Source organism: Nematolebias whitei, chromosome 16 (assembly GCF_014905685.2).
Source record: "Nematolebias whitei isolate Nwh7 chromosome 16, NemWhi1, whole genome shotgun sequence".
Lineage (NCBI taxonomy): Eukaryota > Metazoa > Chordata > Actinopteri > Cyprinodontiformes > Rivulidae > Nematolebias > Nematolebias whitei.
Window position 1 is genome coordinate 27928396 of NC_056513.1, and position 12020 is coordinate 27940415.

Consider the following 12020-nt stretch of genomic DNA (forward strand, 5'->3'; position numbering starts at 1 on the left):
TGGATGGATGGATGGATGGATGGATGGATGGATGGATGGATGGATGGATGGATGGAAATTCAACAGAAGTAACAGGTGATTTAAAATGTCAGTTGTTAATTGGTTTTAAAACATGGGAAATAAACATTTTTTCCACAAATACAGTGTGCATGTTGACTGCTGAATGACTGCTGAAATTTGCCACAAAAAGTAAAAAATAAAAATAACAAAGTTAAGCCAGTTCCTCTGGACAGAAAGTTTCAACAAGAAGAATCCGTCCAGAGGACCTGACTTAACTTTGTAACTGAATTATTGAGCATGCTTCAGGACAACCTACAAAACGTGAAACCTAAAAGAAACAGAACACAAGCTGAAAGCTAAAAGTGGCAAAATACTATCTAAAAGCTATAAGCAAAACATTTCAGCTAAAACCAAAAATGGATAGAAGTCCATCTTAAGGATTAAAAAAAGCACAATTCTATAGCTACAAGTAGAAAAACACGAGCTAAATGTTGCAAAATATTAGCTTAAAGCAGCAAAATGCTAGTTAAAACCTAAAAATAGCAAATAAATAAAAACACTGCAAGTGCACATAAGCAAATTACAAAAAAACTATTTTAAAAGAGTTAGAGATCTTTATGTATTTGAACCCAGCTGGTGGAAGCAGGTGGCCACTTGTCCCGAGCCTGCTTCTGCTGGAGGTTTCTTCCTCATGGGGGAGTTTTTCCTTTCCACTGTCGCCTTTGTGCTGTGATGGAGTTAAACTCAAAGCATCTGCTCCTCAGAGAAATAGTGTTCAATTATTATTTTTATATATGAATGTTTCTGTTCAGTGCCTTGAGATGACTTCTGTTTTGACTTGGAGCTACTAAGCTGAACTGAACAACCGGTAATAGAGAAAATTTAAGAATTATTAAATATTTTTGAAATACCTGTATGCAAGTTCTGAAGAAAAAAAAAAAGTCATAGCACACAGCTTGATTGAGCTTGATTTTTTTTTATAATGTAAAACAGCAAAAGATTCAAAGCAGTTTGAGACAAATAAATGAATAAATAAATAAGAAAGAAACTATAATGAACTACAAGAATAAAGGGAAACAGTATCACTATAATGTAAAGCCAGCCACACAACAAATGAATAAAACATCAAACTTCAATAACATTTTAATGTTTTGGCTATATTCTACATTACAACTTTAACTGAATATTAGTTACTGAAAATATCTAAAATGAAAAATGGTACACATAATTATTCAGCAATGTTCTTTACAGATAAATAACAGCCTGGAAAAAAAAAACCTCTGATGACAATAAAGACTGAGTTCATGGAAAACCATGAAGGTCGTTGTATGAATGTTTAGTTGCTGGCAGGACTTGTAACATGACTGAATTAGCTCAGCAGTGCAGTTTGGGTAAAAGCAAAAAAATATATTTAAAAAAATCCTACACTAATGTTCAGAACATCTCTTTGGCTACTGTACCTGGCAGATCCATACAAAAGGAATGAAACAGTTGTTTCAATTAGCCATAATCCCCCAAATAGTCTCCTTGTGTTATGTGAATTGGTTCATGCGGGATGTGATGTGAACCTCACTCTTGAATAACCCCTTGAATTTCAATCTGGAAAAACCACACTCCCAGCATCCTATTTGAAACAGAACAAGCAGCTGCAGGCCTGATGATACCTGCTTCACTGAACACAACAAAGCAGAAGAAACGACCGAGTTTTCAACTCATCGAGATTCGAACATTTAATTATTCCCTCAGTGCAAACCAGCTAAGTTCCTTCGCAAAACATGGCGGCATGAGGGAATCAAAGTTATATCCTTAACTCACTTTCAGTGAACAATCGTAAAGTTTTAAAGTGTGTATAAGTAAAAAAATTCAAATGGTGAGACATTAAACTGCACTTCAAACTAACAAGAGCTTGTTCTTTTGTTACATTTATGTCAAGAAAATCCTTTTAATTTGATGCAGCTTTAAATGTGCCCTTAAAGTAGCTCTAAAGAACAATATGCTTTCCACAGCAAGCACCATTGGCAGAAATGAAGAAGCAGCGGACGTAAAAACTGTGTTATTTTTCCAGTACTGACAGAAAGTAAAATCACATCGTCTGTCTGACAGGTAGTCAAAAGTCCTTCAGAAAAATAAACTATCAGCCACTCGTGTCACAAGCGTTCTACAACACTGATCTAATAATAAAACAATAAAAATAAAAACTCCCAAGACAAAAAAGTGTGAAACATTACAAAAGGTAGCAAAAAGTAGTTTATTTAAGTGTACAATGAGTATACTTATTTTACACTAAAAATGAGGAAGTGTACTTGAAGTTTACTTTTTATCAACTTTATTTGATATACTTAAAAATTGTATAATGAAGTATACTTGGCTAATACTGAAAAGTATAAAGAGAAGTCTAAGACGCCTTGTGATGGACTTGCGACCCGTCCAGGGTGTACCCCGCCCCTCGCACAGTGATTGCTGGACATGGGCACCAGCGACCCCCGTGACCCAAAATGGAATAAACGGGTAAAGATAATAGATGGATGGATGGATGGATGGATGGATGGATGGAGAAGTTTAAGACTAAGTACATTAATACTAAGCTTTACCATAAACGTATACTTTAATACTAAAACTTATGCTTGTACTTTAGTATATGCTACTCTTTATTTCGTTATTATTTTTATTATATTTTCTTTATTATTTTTATTACTCTTTATTTCTCTTTCTTCATAAAAGTGTACTTAGAGCACACAGAAATAAACTGAAATGTGGACTAGAAGTATATAACTAGTGCAATGGCAGTATAGAGAAAAGTATATTTGTGGTATACTTTAAACGAACTTCAACAAACTAAAATGTGACCCACAAGTATATATGTAGTACACTAGTAGTATATAGATGAGTGTACTTGAATGTTGGTAAACCTAAAAAAGACCTTACAACTGTATACTTGAAGTATACTTTTTATAAACTAAAAATGTCCCAATTTAGTCCCAACAAGTATTAAATCAGTATACTTTCTAGTACACTACCAGTACATGGTGTGTAGTATACTTGATATACTTATACTTAGTATTTTTAGCTCAAATTTGAACTCAAATGATTGCATATGGATTATAATACTTAACGACTGAGTTGATATTTGTTAGACTAACAAGAATCTTACTAGCAACATTACAGATTGATTGATTGGACAGGATGACTTTAATAGAAAATAAACCAATAACTTTATCCACTTTTAGAAATCATAGGCAAGTATGAAGATCTGACACTAAAACTTGTTTCATTCAGTCACTTCTTTTTAAAGAAACTTGGTTTTTACCTACAGAGCCACAGAGGGACAGAGCTGTTATAATTAGAAAACATCAGTGGTGTTATACATTATTACTTATCCCCAACTTAAAAACATTAAATTATGCTAAATGATATTTATACAAATTAAGCAAAAGTTTGAAAAGGTAGTCTAAGTACTAGTATTGTATTACTGTGTAAACTTAGATGGAAATGCTGTCATTATGCTGCAACCTAAAACCTGCATCTCTTAGAAAGTTTACAAAACTTTGTAATCTTTGATTTTTTTTTTAAGTTTACGCTGCCATGTCAGCGCTTTGATTTTGTATTTCAAGTTTAATAAATTAGTCATTTAAAATTTTTATTTAAAACATATTTTTTCACATCGCCATAAGAATTTTGAGGAGACACTATTTTAATACAATTTGGAAAATGGCTGTAACATAAAAAAAGTGAAGCGCTGATGCTTTCTGTATGCACTGTACATGTCAAATCACACAGGCGTGTTAAACCAACTGGTGAGAAAATACACACTCCTGAAAACAGTACGCAAGTCATGATCAGAAGAAAACATTTTAATCTGGTGAAAAACAGTTTGAATAAATTGACCCGTGTGTCATTTTGACTAAAGACTGAACATTTAAATCCACACTGACCATCAGTCACATCTGTACTGGAGCTAAACTGAAAACATGACATGCTCATGCAGATTTATCCTCTAAATAAACCTCAAAACTCGTACAAAATCACACTGGAAATGTTTTTCCTCCAAATATTTTATTCCCCGTTTCAAATCTGGGAAATATTAGAAAGAATCCCTTAACATTTTTGATTAGATAAAAAAGTTGACCCAAAGAATGTCTTTATACAAGATATTCTGCAGCAGTGCAGGTCCAGAGGAAAATGCAACAATAACAACAAAAAAAGGTGTCCCCCATGGCTCAGTCCTTGTACTCCGTGTACTTCTTGGCCGAGCCGTGCACTCTACTCGCAGGATACTTCAGTCGGTTCAGGGCCATTTTACGCAGCACGGCTTGGGGAAGGTCCACGCGACACTTCTCGGACAGCTCCAGCAGGTAAATCAGGACGTCGCTCAGCTCGTGCGCCAGCTGCTCGCGCTCGGACTCGGTCCAGTCCGGTAGTCCTTCCGCCACCTCCCCCTTCCACTGGAAGAGCTCGGACACCTCACCCACCTCTCCCACCATGGCCAGGAGCAAATTGCGGGGCTGGTGAAACTGGTTCCAGTCCCGCTCGTCCGTGAACTCGGCCTGCATCCTGCGGAGATCTTCCATGCTGGGCCCGGGGCTGAAGGCGAACCGCTGCGGCCGGACGGTGACGCTGTCAGTCTGGGCCTGTGTCTCCGAGGCTGCTCCGTTCACACAAACGTCTTTTGCTTCACGTGATTCCTTCCCGACTGTTGCCATCATGTGAGGCAGTTTATCCGCGTTTTCTCGCGCACAAACAAAATCCTGTCGCTGTTTTTATCGTGTGAGGAAATCCCGCCAGTGGGTAAAACGGAAGTGACGCGTTGAAAAGACGCGTACCTTTAAACTGACGGGTTTTGTAGTTTTGGACGGTAAACACAGCCGCAGTCGCGCCCATTAAACGTCACTATAAAAACTACAATTCCCACATTTATATAAAGATCAAACGGACGACATGGCTGCCTCCTGTGTGGTTGCAAGCGAGTTGTTTCAAAACATAAAACTAATACCGGTGTTTTTTCCTAAGACTTGTTATTTAGTTCGTCGAATTAGCACTTCACATTTACGATGCGACAAAGAACATGAGCAGAGAAGCAGAAGGTAAGGCAGAAGCCTCCATTTAAAAAAAAAAATTTGCGTTTATTTGACCTGAATGTTTACTAGCTAAGTTGAAAATGGTGTACTTAGGTGATAGTGATGCAATGGACACATAAACATGCAATCGAGGAGGAAAAGATATTCAAGCCAGACTTTGCATTTGACATCTAAATTCTCTTTTCGTGCATTTTGTGTTTTTTGAAAGCATTGATGAATGAGGCTCACACACTGAGGACTCCTTCCACCTGCTGTAAACTCCTACATGTTACTGCTTCGTTGAACCATAGTTTTAATTAAAAACATCCTCCTTGAATTGGAGAATATTGAACTACTGTCTTTTGAGATTTTGGAGGAAACCAAGTTGATCTTTCAGAAAATGTCATGGCTAAAAAGACCTCTACATTTTTTTTACAGACTTCATGTGGGTATTTTATTATTGTTATTTTAATTTCTCCATGTGAACGTTAAAAACCTGCTCATTATGTTGACAAGGCAGGCTTATAGGGGATTCATCTTTGGAACCGCCCGTCTACTATATTGTTTTTAAATCCAAGTTGAGTCTGTCTTGTAATATCTTCTAAACGCTGGTTATTAAACATTCACAAGCTTACGCTATTCTTCAGCATTATCATTGTGTTATTCAAAAAAATTAATATTGTAACAATTGGACCAAACATCCACGGAACATACAGTCGTTTCCAAAAGTTTTGAGAACGGCACAGATTTTGGTTTTCACAAAGTTTTTTGCCTCAGTTTTTATGGTGGCAACTTATATTAACTCTAGTTTTTCCTAAGAACACTGCCATGAATAAGGAACAATATCAAAACATCCTCCAAGAGAAACTTCTCCCAACAATCCAGGAGCAATTTTGGAGATGAGCATTGTTTTTTGCAGCATGATGTAACACCATGTCACAAGGCAAAAGTGACAACAAAGTGGCTCGGTGAACAAAACATTGAAATATTGGGTCCATGGCCAGAAGACTCCCCAGATCTAATTCCTATTGAGAACATGTTGTCAAGCCTCAAAAAGAGTGTGGACAAACAGAAACCCAGAAGCTCTGATAAACTCTAGACTCTGATTAGTCAGCAATGGTTTGCCATCACTCAAGATTTCACCCAGAAGCTGATATCCAGCATGTCGAGACAAATTGTAGAAGGCTTAAGAAGGGTCAACTGGATGGTTTTGGCAATGCAAAGTATTGGAAAATGTATGGAATGCTTTTAATTGTATTTCATTGTACCATATAAACATCTGACAAAAGGTTCTAAAAAAAACTGAAGTTGCAAACTTTGTGAAAACCAAAATGTGCACTTTCCTCAAACTTATGGTCTTCTTCATGAAACATCAGCCTGACTGAACCAATAAAAGACATGAGGTCATCCTTGAGAAGCAATCCTATTTCTCAAAGACTCCATCCATGTAGTAAACTAGACTAAAAAAATAGAATCTACTGCTAAAATCAAATACTTAAATTTCCCAGAGCATTCTAGGATATTCTCAGTTTCTCTGATTGGTCAGAGCTATTTGGCACCAATAACGAGTGCTTAGAACTAATTGGTGGATTTATTTATGGTTGCTTTCTTAAACTTTAGATAAATAGTCATTTAAATTATGTAGCTTGTTGTTTAATTATGGGCCCAAATTTCACATTGGCTTGGCATGATATGTTACACTTTACATTTTTTTTTTATGCATTCTTCTCACTTTTTTTTCAGTTTTAATATGTATTCTACTTGGTGGTATTTAATGTTGATTTTGTTTGTTTGTTTGTTTGTTATTTTTGTGCCTTAGTGCTTCGCAGCAGTTGGTTGGAGTGGTTGGTTTGGAAATTCACGCCCAGATTAAGTCCAAGACCAAGCTGTTCTCTGGCTCTCCAGTTTGCTTCTCAGCTCCTCCAAACTCCCTGGTTTCATTTTTGGATGCGTCTTTACCTGGCACACTACCTGTCAGTGGTAATCTACTGAACTATAGCAAAGCTAATCCTTTATTTTACAAGATAAACTGTTTTCTTGTGAGATGATCAGAATATGTTCGCATGTGTTCCCAGGTCTTAAACAGGTGGTGCGTTGAAGCAGCAGTGATGACGGGACTGGCTCTTAGCTGTACCATCAATAAGAAGTCACTTTTTGACAGGAAGCACTACTTTTATGCTGACCTTCCTGTAAGTGTGCTTTTTCCTTTCCTCCGTTCATACATTTTTTAATTACACCCAATTTTAAGGATCAAAGTGACCACAAACGTTATACTACCCACAATGCATCTTCACTTCTACTTTTAGATGAGGTATAGTTGCCAAACAGTGACTCAGACTTAATTATGAGCAACTTGCTGAAGCAGCAAAAGTGATACTTACAAAGACTGACAAGCTTTTTTTCCTCGTACCAGCTCGTTTCATTCAGTGCACTTTTATTTTCTACTATCTTTAGGTGGAGAAGAAGATGCTCTTACTAATAATTTATGAATCACTTTATCCTCAAAATTTGCAAAGACACGTCGACATGTGATGCTGATTATAAACTGAGTTGTGAGAGTCGGAAAAAATGGAGGGTGGTGACCAGATGCCCCAACTGTTACACGGGCTCCTCTTGATGTGGAAGAGCAGCAGCTGTACTCTGAGTCTCTCCCAGATAACTGAACTTCTCACCCTGTCTCTGATGGGAGTCCAGCGACCCTGTGGAGAAAACTCATGTTCACTGCTTGTGTCTGTGATCTCATTCTTTCAGTCACTAACCTGTTTGTGACCGTAGGTGAGAGTAGGAACGTAGACCGACCGATAAACAGAGAGCTTCACCTTGTAGCTCAGCTCCCTCGCCACCACAATGGACCGGCACAAAGTCCACAATACTGCAGACGCTGCACCCATTCTTCTGTTGATCTCATGCTCCATTCTTTCCACACGCGTGAACAAAATGTTGGATAAAAATGTTCTTGCTTTATCTCACTTACTCAAAGGAGCCACACTCGACTGGAGAAGATTTGTAACCAGTTTTTACTTGCAAGGACAGATTTTCAGGACAGCTTACACAGATATACAGGAAATACATGCACGAAGCCCAGTCATGAGAATCTGCCACGGGCAGTGTGTGAAGCTTGTTTATATACTCTTATCACTTCATAACCTGCAGCCTCAAATCAGCTCCTCATCCAGCTCTGTCTGCTAACTCAACATATGGTTCATGGGCAGAGTTAACATTCTCAGCCATAGTAGTTAAAAACATCCATAAACTAGTATATAACATAGTTAAATGGGATTCACTTAGAATCAGGATGTTGTCTGATAATCGGTGATAGATAATAAATATTGATCAGACTTGTTGTAATTGGAACTCCTCATACTTTCAGTGCAGTCTAGTAAGTCAGCATCAGTTAACCTACGTATAAAGTTGTTTTGGACACAAGAGAAGACAAAGAAATTGGTTAAAGTTATGCTAACTTTGTGAATAGTTTTACTATTGTAAAACGGATACATGTGCACGTTGCAGGCTGGTATACAAAAAAGGCAACAATGTTTTGGGGATTGGGATGGGATTTACCTGTCTAAATAAAGGTTGAATGAATGTTTTATTTGTTTCTTATTTTCTGAAGTGATTATAAGTCTCCATTTGACTTATTTACTAACTATATTTTTCTTATCTCTAGCTGAAAATGACTAAATCTGATTTTTGACTGGTTGTAAGAGATCTTGTTACATGTACTTTACATAGTATTGCATGATATAAAAATTATTATTATTATTATTGTTATTATTATTATTACATCCAAACTGGAGCTTTACTTTTAGGTTTCTCTACTATTTTATTTATTTTACCTGTACTCAACCAGGAAGTCCTACTGAGTTCAGAGATCTCTTTTACAAAGGAGACATGGTGGAGGTAGCAGCCATCAAAAATAAAATTCATTCAACCTTTATTTAGATGGGTAAATCCCATAAAACACAAAGAGCAATAAAACGGTCACGTTTAGTTTGGTATAAGCTCTCAAGACAAGCAAAGACATTCCTCCCTCCCTGAATTCTGCAATATTTTACTTTAAATCACCAGTGGATACAAATATTCTGATGCATGCCCAATAAACAAATATTAGATATAGATTCAAATATTACAAATTTAGTATTTTAAAAACGGTTTGAACTTTATTTTAAAACCACAATGCACTGTAGGACAACACTTAAAGATCCGTCAAAGTCTTGGACACATTCAGTAACAACCACTTGGAGTTGCATGGATACTAGAGCTGATTGAAAGTAGTGTACTGAGGTATTTTGGAATTTTACCCAGTTGTGTTTTTTAGATGTGATGTCCAACCAACTAAATCATAGAGTACAGTGATGAGTGCAGGATTTTATATTTAAAATGAAATGTAAAAAAGCAATGCACCGTTAGTCTGGGCTTCTTAAAGTGGAGGGGGCTGCGATTCTGCTTGACTGCCATCTAGTGGCTAAAAATGGTAGTGTTCAATTTTTTTCAGTCGGAATGAATGAAAACAGTCATATCTCAGCCAAAAATTGGTTTATAAATATGAGGGCAAAAATCCATAAATACGTCGCTTCGGCCTATAAGTCGCAGGGCATGTAAATTATGCAAAATAATAAGCGACTTGTAGGGTGAAAAATACGGTCGCTACAAACTTGTTGGTTTTTTTTACAGCAAGAAAGGCACCATAAAGTCATGTCATTAGGTTACATTAAATGTCTTCCGTATGTTTTTGACTCGCTTACTTTTAATTTTTCGCAGAAGTTCATGTTGAAAGTTTATCTGTGACTTGGACTGTATATAAAATATTTTTAACAGTCTGATCTGAGCAAATCACAAGTTTATCACAATAAAACTCTAAATTAATGTCTTTAAATTACAAGTACAGTTTATATGCAGTTTTAAGCAGCAGTGTGGTAATGCTCTTTACAATGCCAGTTGGCATTTCTCTGTTCAGCCACTGGATAATGAACCTGTTTTGGGTTTACTTAAAACAGCTGCTTGCAGCTTTTGCCTGATGGCTCAACATCTGGTGGCAACAGACAGTGCGCAGTTAAAAACAAACTTAACTACATTAAAAGATCAGTTGTTGTCAGATGGTTACAAGTGGTTTAAAACTTTATTTTTACCTTCTATTATTTCTTACAAAACCTGTTTACTTACATTGAACCAAAGCCCATTTTGGTGTGATAGGGAAAAACTACACTGGCAACAAATCATCTACAAAGTCTGATTATAGCCACTTATCATTGAAAAATAAATCTAAACAGCAAAATCAGGGAGAAAAAATTATATACAGAACAGAAGTCCCTCGCTACTTCACAGTTCGACTTTCGCAGACTCGCTCTATCGCGGTTTTTCAAAGTAAGACTTGACGTGACACACTGATCATGGCTGATTGATGGATGAGCCGTACGGCATGGAATTTTTATTTAAAATAAATTATTTAGTACCTGCTGTACCTGTGTGCAGCCCACACTGCAGGAGAAGCTCCCACCTGCAGCGTTGTATCTCCGCTCTGCAGCAAAGTGGGCGTGGCCAAGAGCACTGTCAGGTGGCAGAGAGAGCAGAGATCATGACATGCTGTGCTCTTTTAGAGCATTTAGAGTTTAGAAACATCTAGAAACATATATATATATATATATATATACACACACACTAAAATAATCTACTTACTACTTGTAATACTATTCCTACTTCGTGGTTTTTCACGTATCGCGGGGGACTGAGAACGGAAGCCCCTGTGATAAACAAGGGACTACTGTATTTATTTTTATTTTTGCTGATTTTACATAACTGGAGCTCATTTTGTGTCCTGTAATGAAGTGCAGGTGCGGTGAGGTCTCAACACCTCAGAGCCTCTGGGGGTAATTTTACTGGCATTATGAATGACATTTAAATGTCATGGCAGCTCCACGGTGACTTGCCCTGCAGAGCTCTTTGCTCCCGTAAAAGAAATCCTCTGACAGAAAGTGTTCAAGAGTTTAGCAGTTTGATTTTTTTTTTTTTTAAGTCTGTCCTGCCCTCTAATAAAAAATTAGACAGCTCTGGGCGAGATATTAAGACGTGTGTTTATTAATCTAAGATTTCCTCTGTTTTAATTAAACTGCCCCCAAAAAATTGGCTTAAACTTTAGAAAACTTGAAACGAAATGTATCAACATTTTCAGAGATTTTAGAAGTTTTTTTTAATGGTTTTTTTTTGTTGTTGTTTGTTTTATTCATGTTCAAATTTTTTAACAAATTGCTATCACAAATTTGCAGTAATTCTAATTTTAAATACTGTGCTAGATGATTCATCGCCTCCCCAGAAAGATGCATGAAATTTTCAAATTCTTCTCCTGGAGCTCAAGGATTCTTGTTGCTGGTGTTTTGTTCTTTTCTTTCTTCTGTGTACAGAACTTCATCTGAGCTCCGTTGAATTCTCAACAGTTGGTGCTCACACCATAATACAGAGCTACAGTTAATTTATTAATTTATTTCCATTAAAATCTGCAGGAAAACTCGTGTTCGTATTCATATTTGTGTTTCTAATTCATGTTTCTCTATGACTCAGTAGCTTGATGAACCATATTTAACAACAACACCTTGAAGTCGTTCTTTTCTGAATGACTTGATCAGTTTCTGTACAACATTGATTCAGTCGAGCCGTGCAGCCATGTCATTGTAACAGTTTTCTCCTGGCATCCCTTCCATACAAGTCATACTTGTTGGGGTCATACTCAGAGTCATACTTGATGTGGGTCACAGTCCCTGTGACCCACATCTTCAATCTCTCCATAAGACAAAACTCCATCCCAGACACTTGGAAAACAGCCTTTGTTCTTCCTTTGCTGAAAGGAGGAGACCCCACCTCACTGAACAACTATCGACCAATCTCTAAACTCTGCATTTTAGCCAAGGTTCTAGAAAAACTGATAAACTCTCAAATCAAAAATTACCTGGACTCATTTAACATCTTACCTCC

At 36.9% G+C, this 12020-nt stretch overlaps 2 protein-coding genes across 2 annotated transcripts in view; one reads left to right on the forward strand and one right to left on the reverse strand.

The window, feature by feature from the left end:
* Positions 1–4010: 4010 nt before the first annotated feature.
* Positions 4011–4700, reverse strand: dctpp1 (dCTP pyrophosphatase 1). Its single transcript, XM_037689842.1, has one exon. It carries the CDS (start codon positions 4698–4700, stop codon positions 4218–4220), a length of 483 nt encoding a protein of 160 aa, XP_037545770.1. The 3' UTR covers positions 4011–4217.
* Positions 4701–4913: 213 nt separating this feature from the next.
* Positions 4914–12020, forward strand: part of gatb (glutamyl-tRNA(Gln) amidotransferase, subunit B) — a 28958-nt gene continuing 21851 nt past the window's right edge. The window contains exons 1-3 of the mRNA XM_037690512.1: positions 4914–5081; positions 6874–7027; positions 7130–7243. Coding sequence (XP_037546440.1) covers positions 4936–5081; positions 6874–7027; positions 7130–7243 — 414 coding nt within the window. The 5' untranslated portion in view covers positions 4914–4935. The remainder of the gene's footprint in view (positions 5082–6873; positions 7028–7129; positions 7244–12020) is intronic.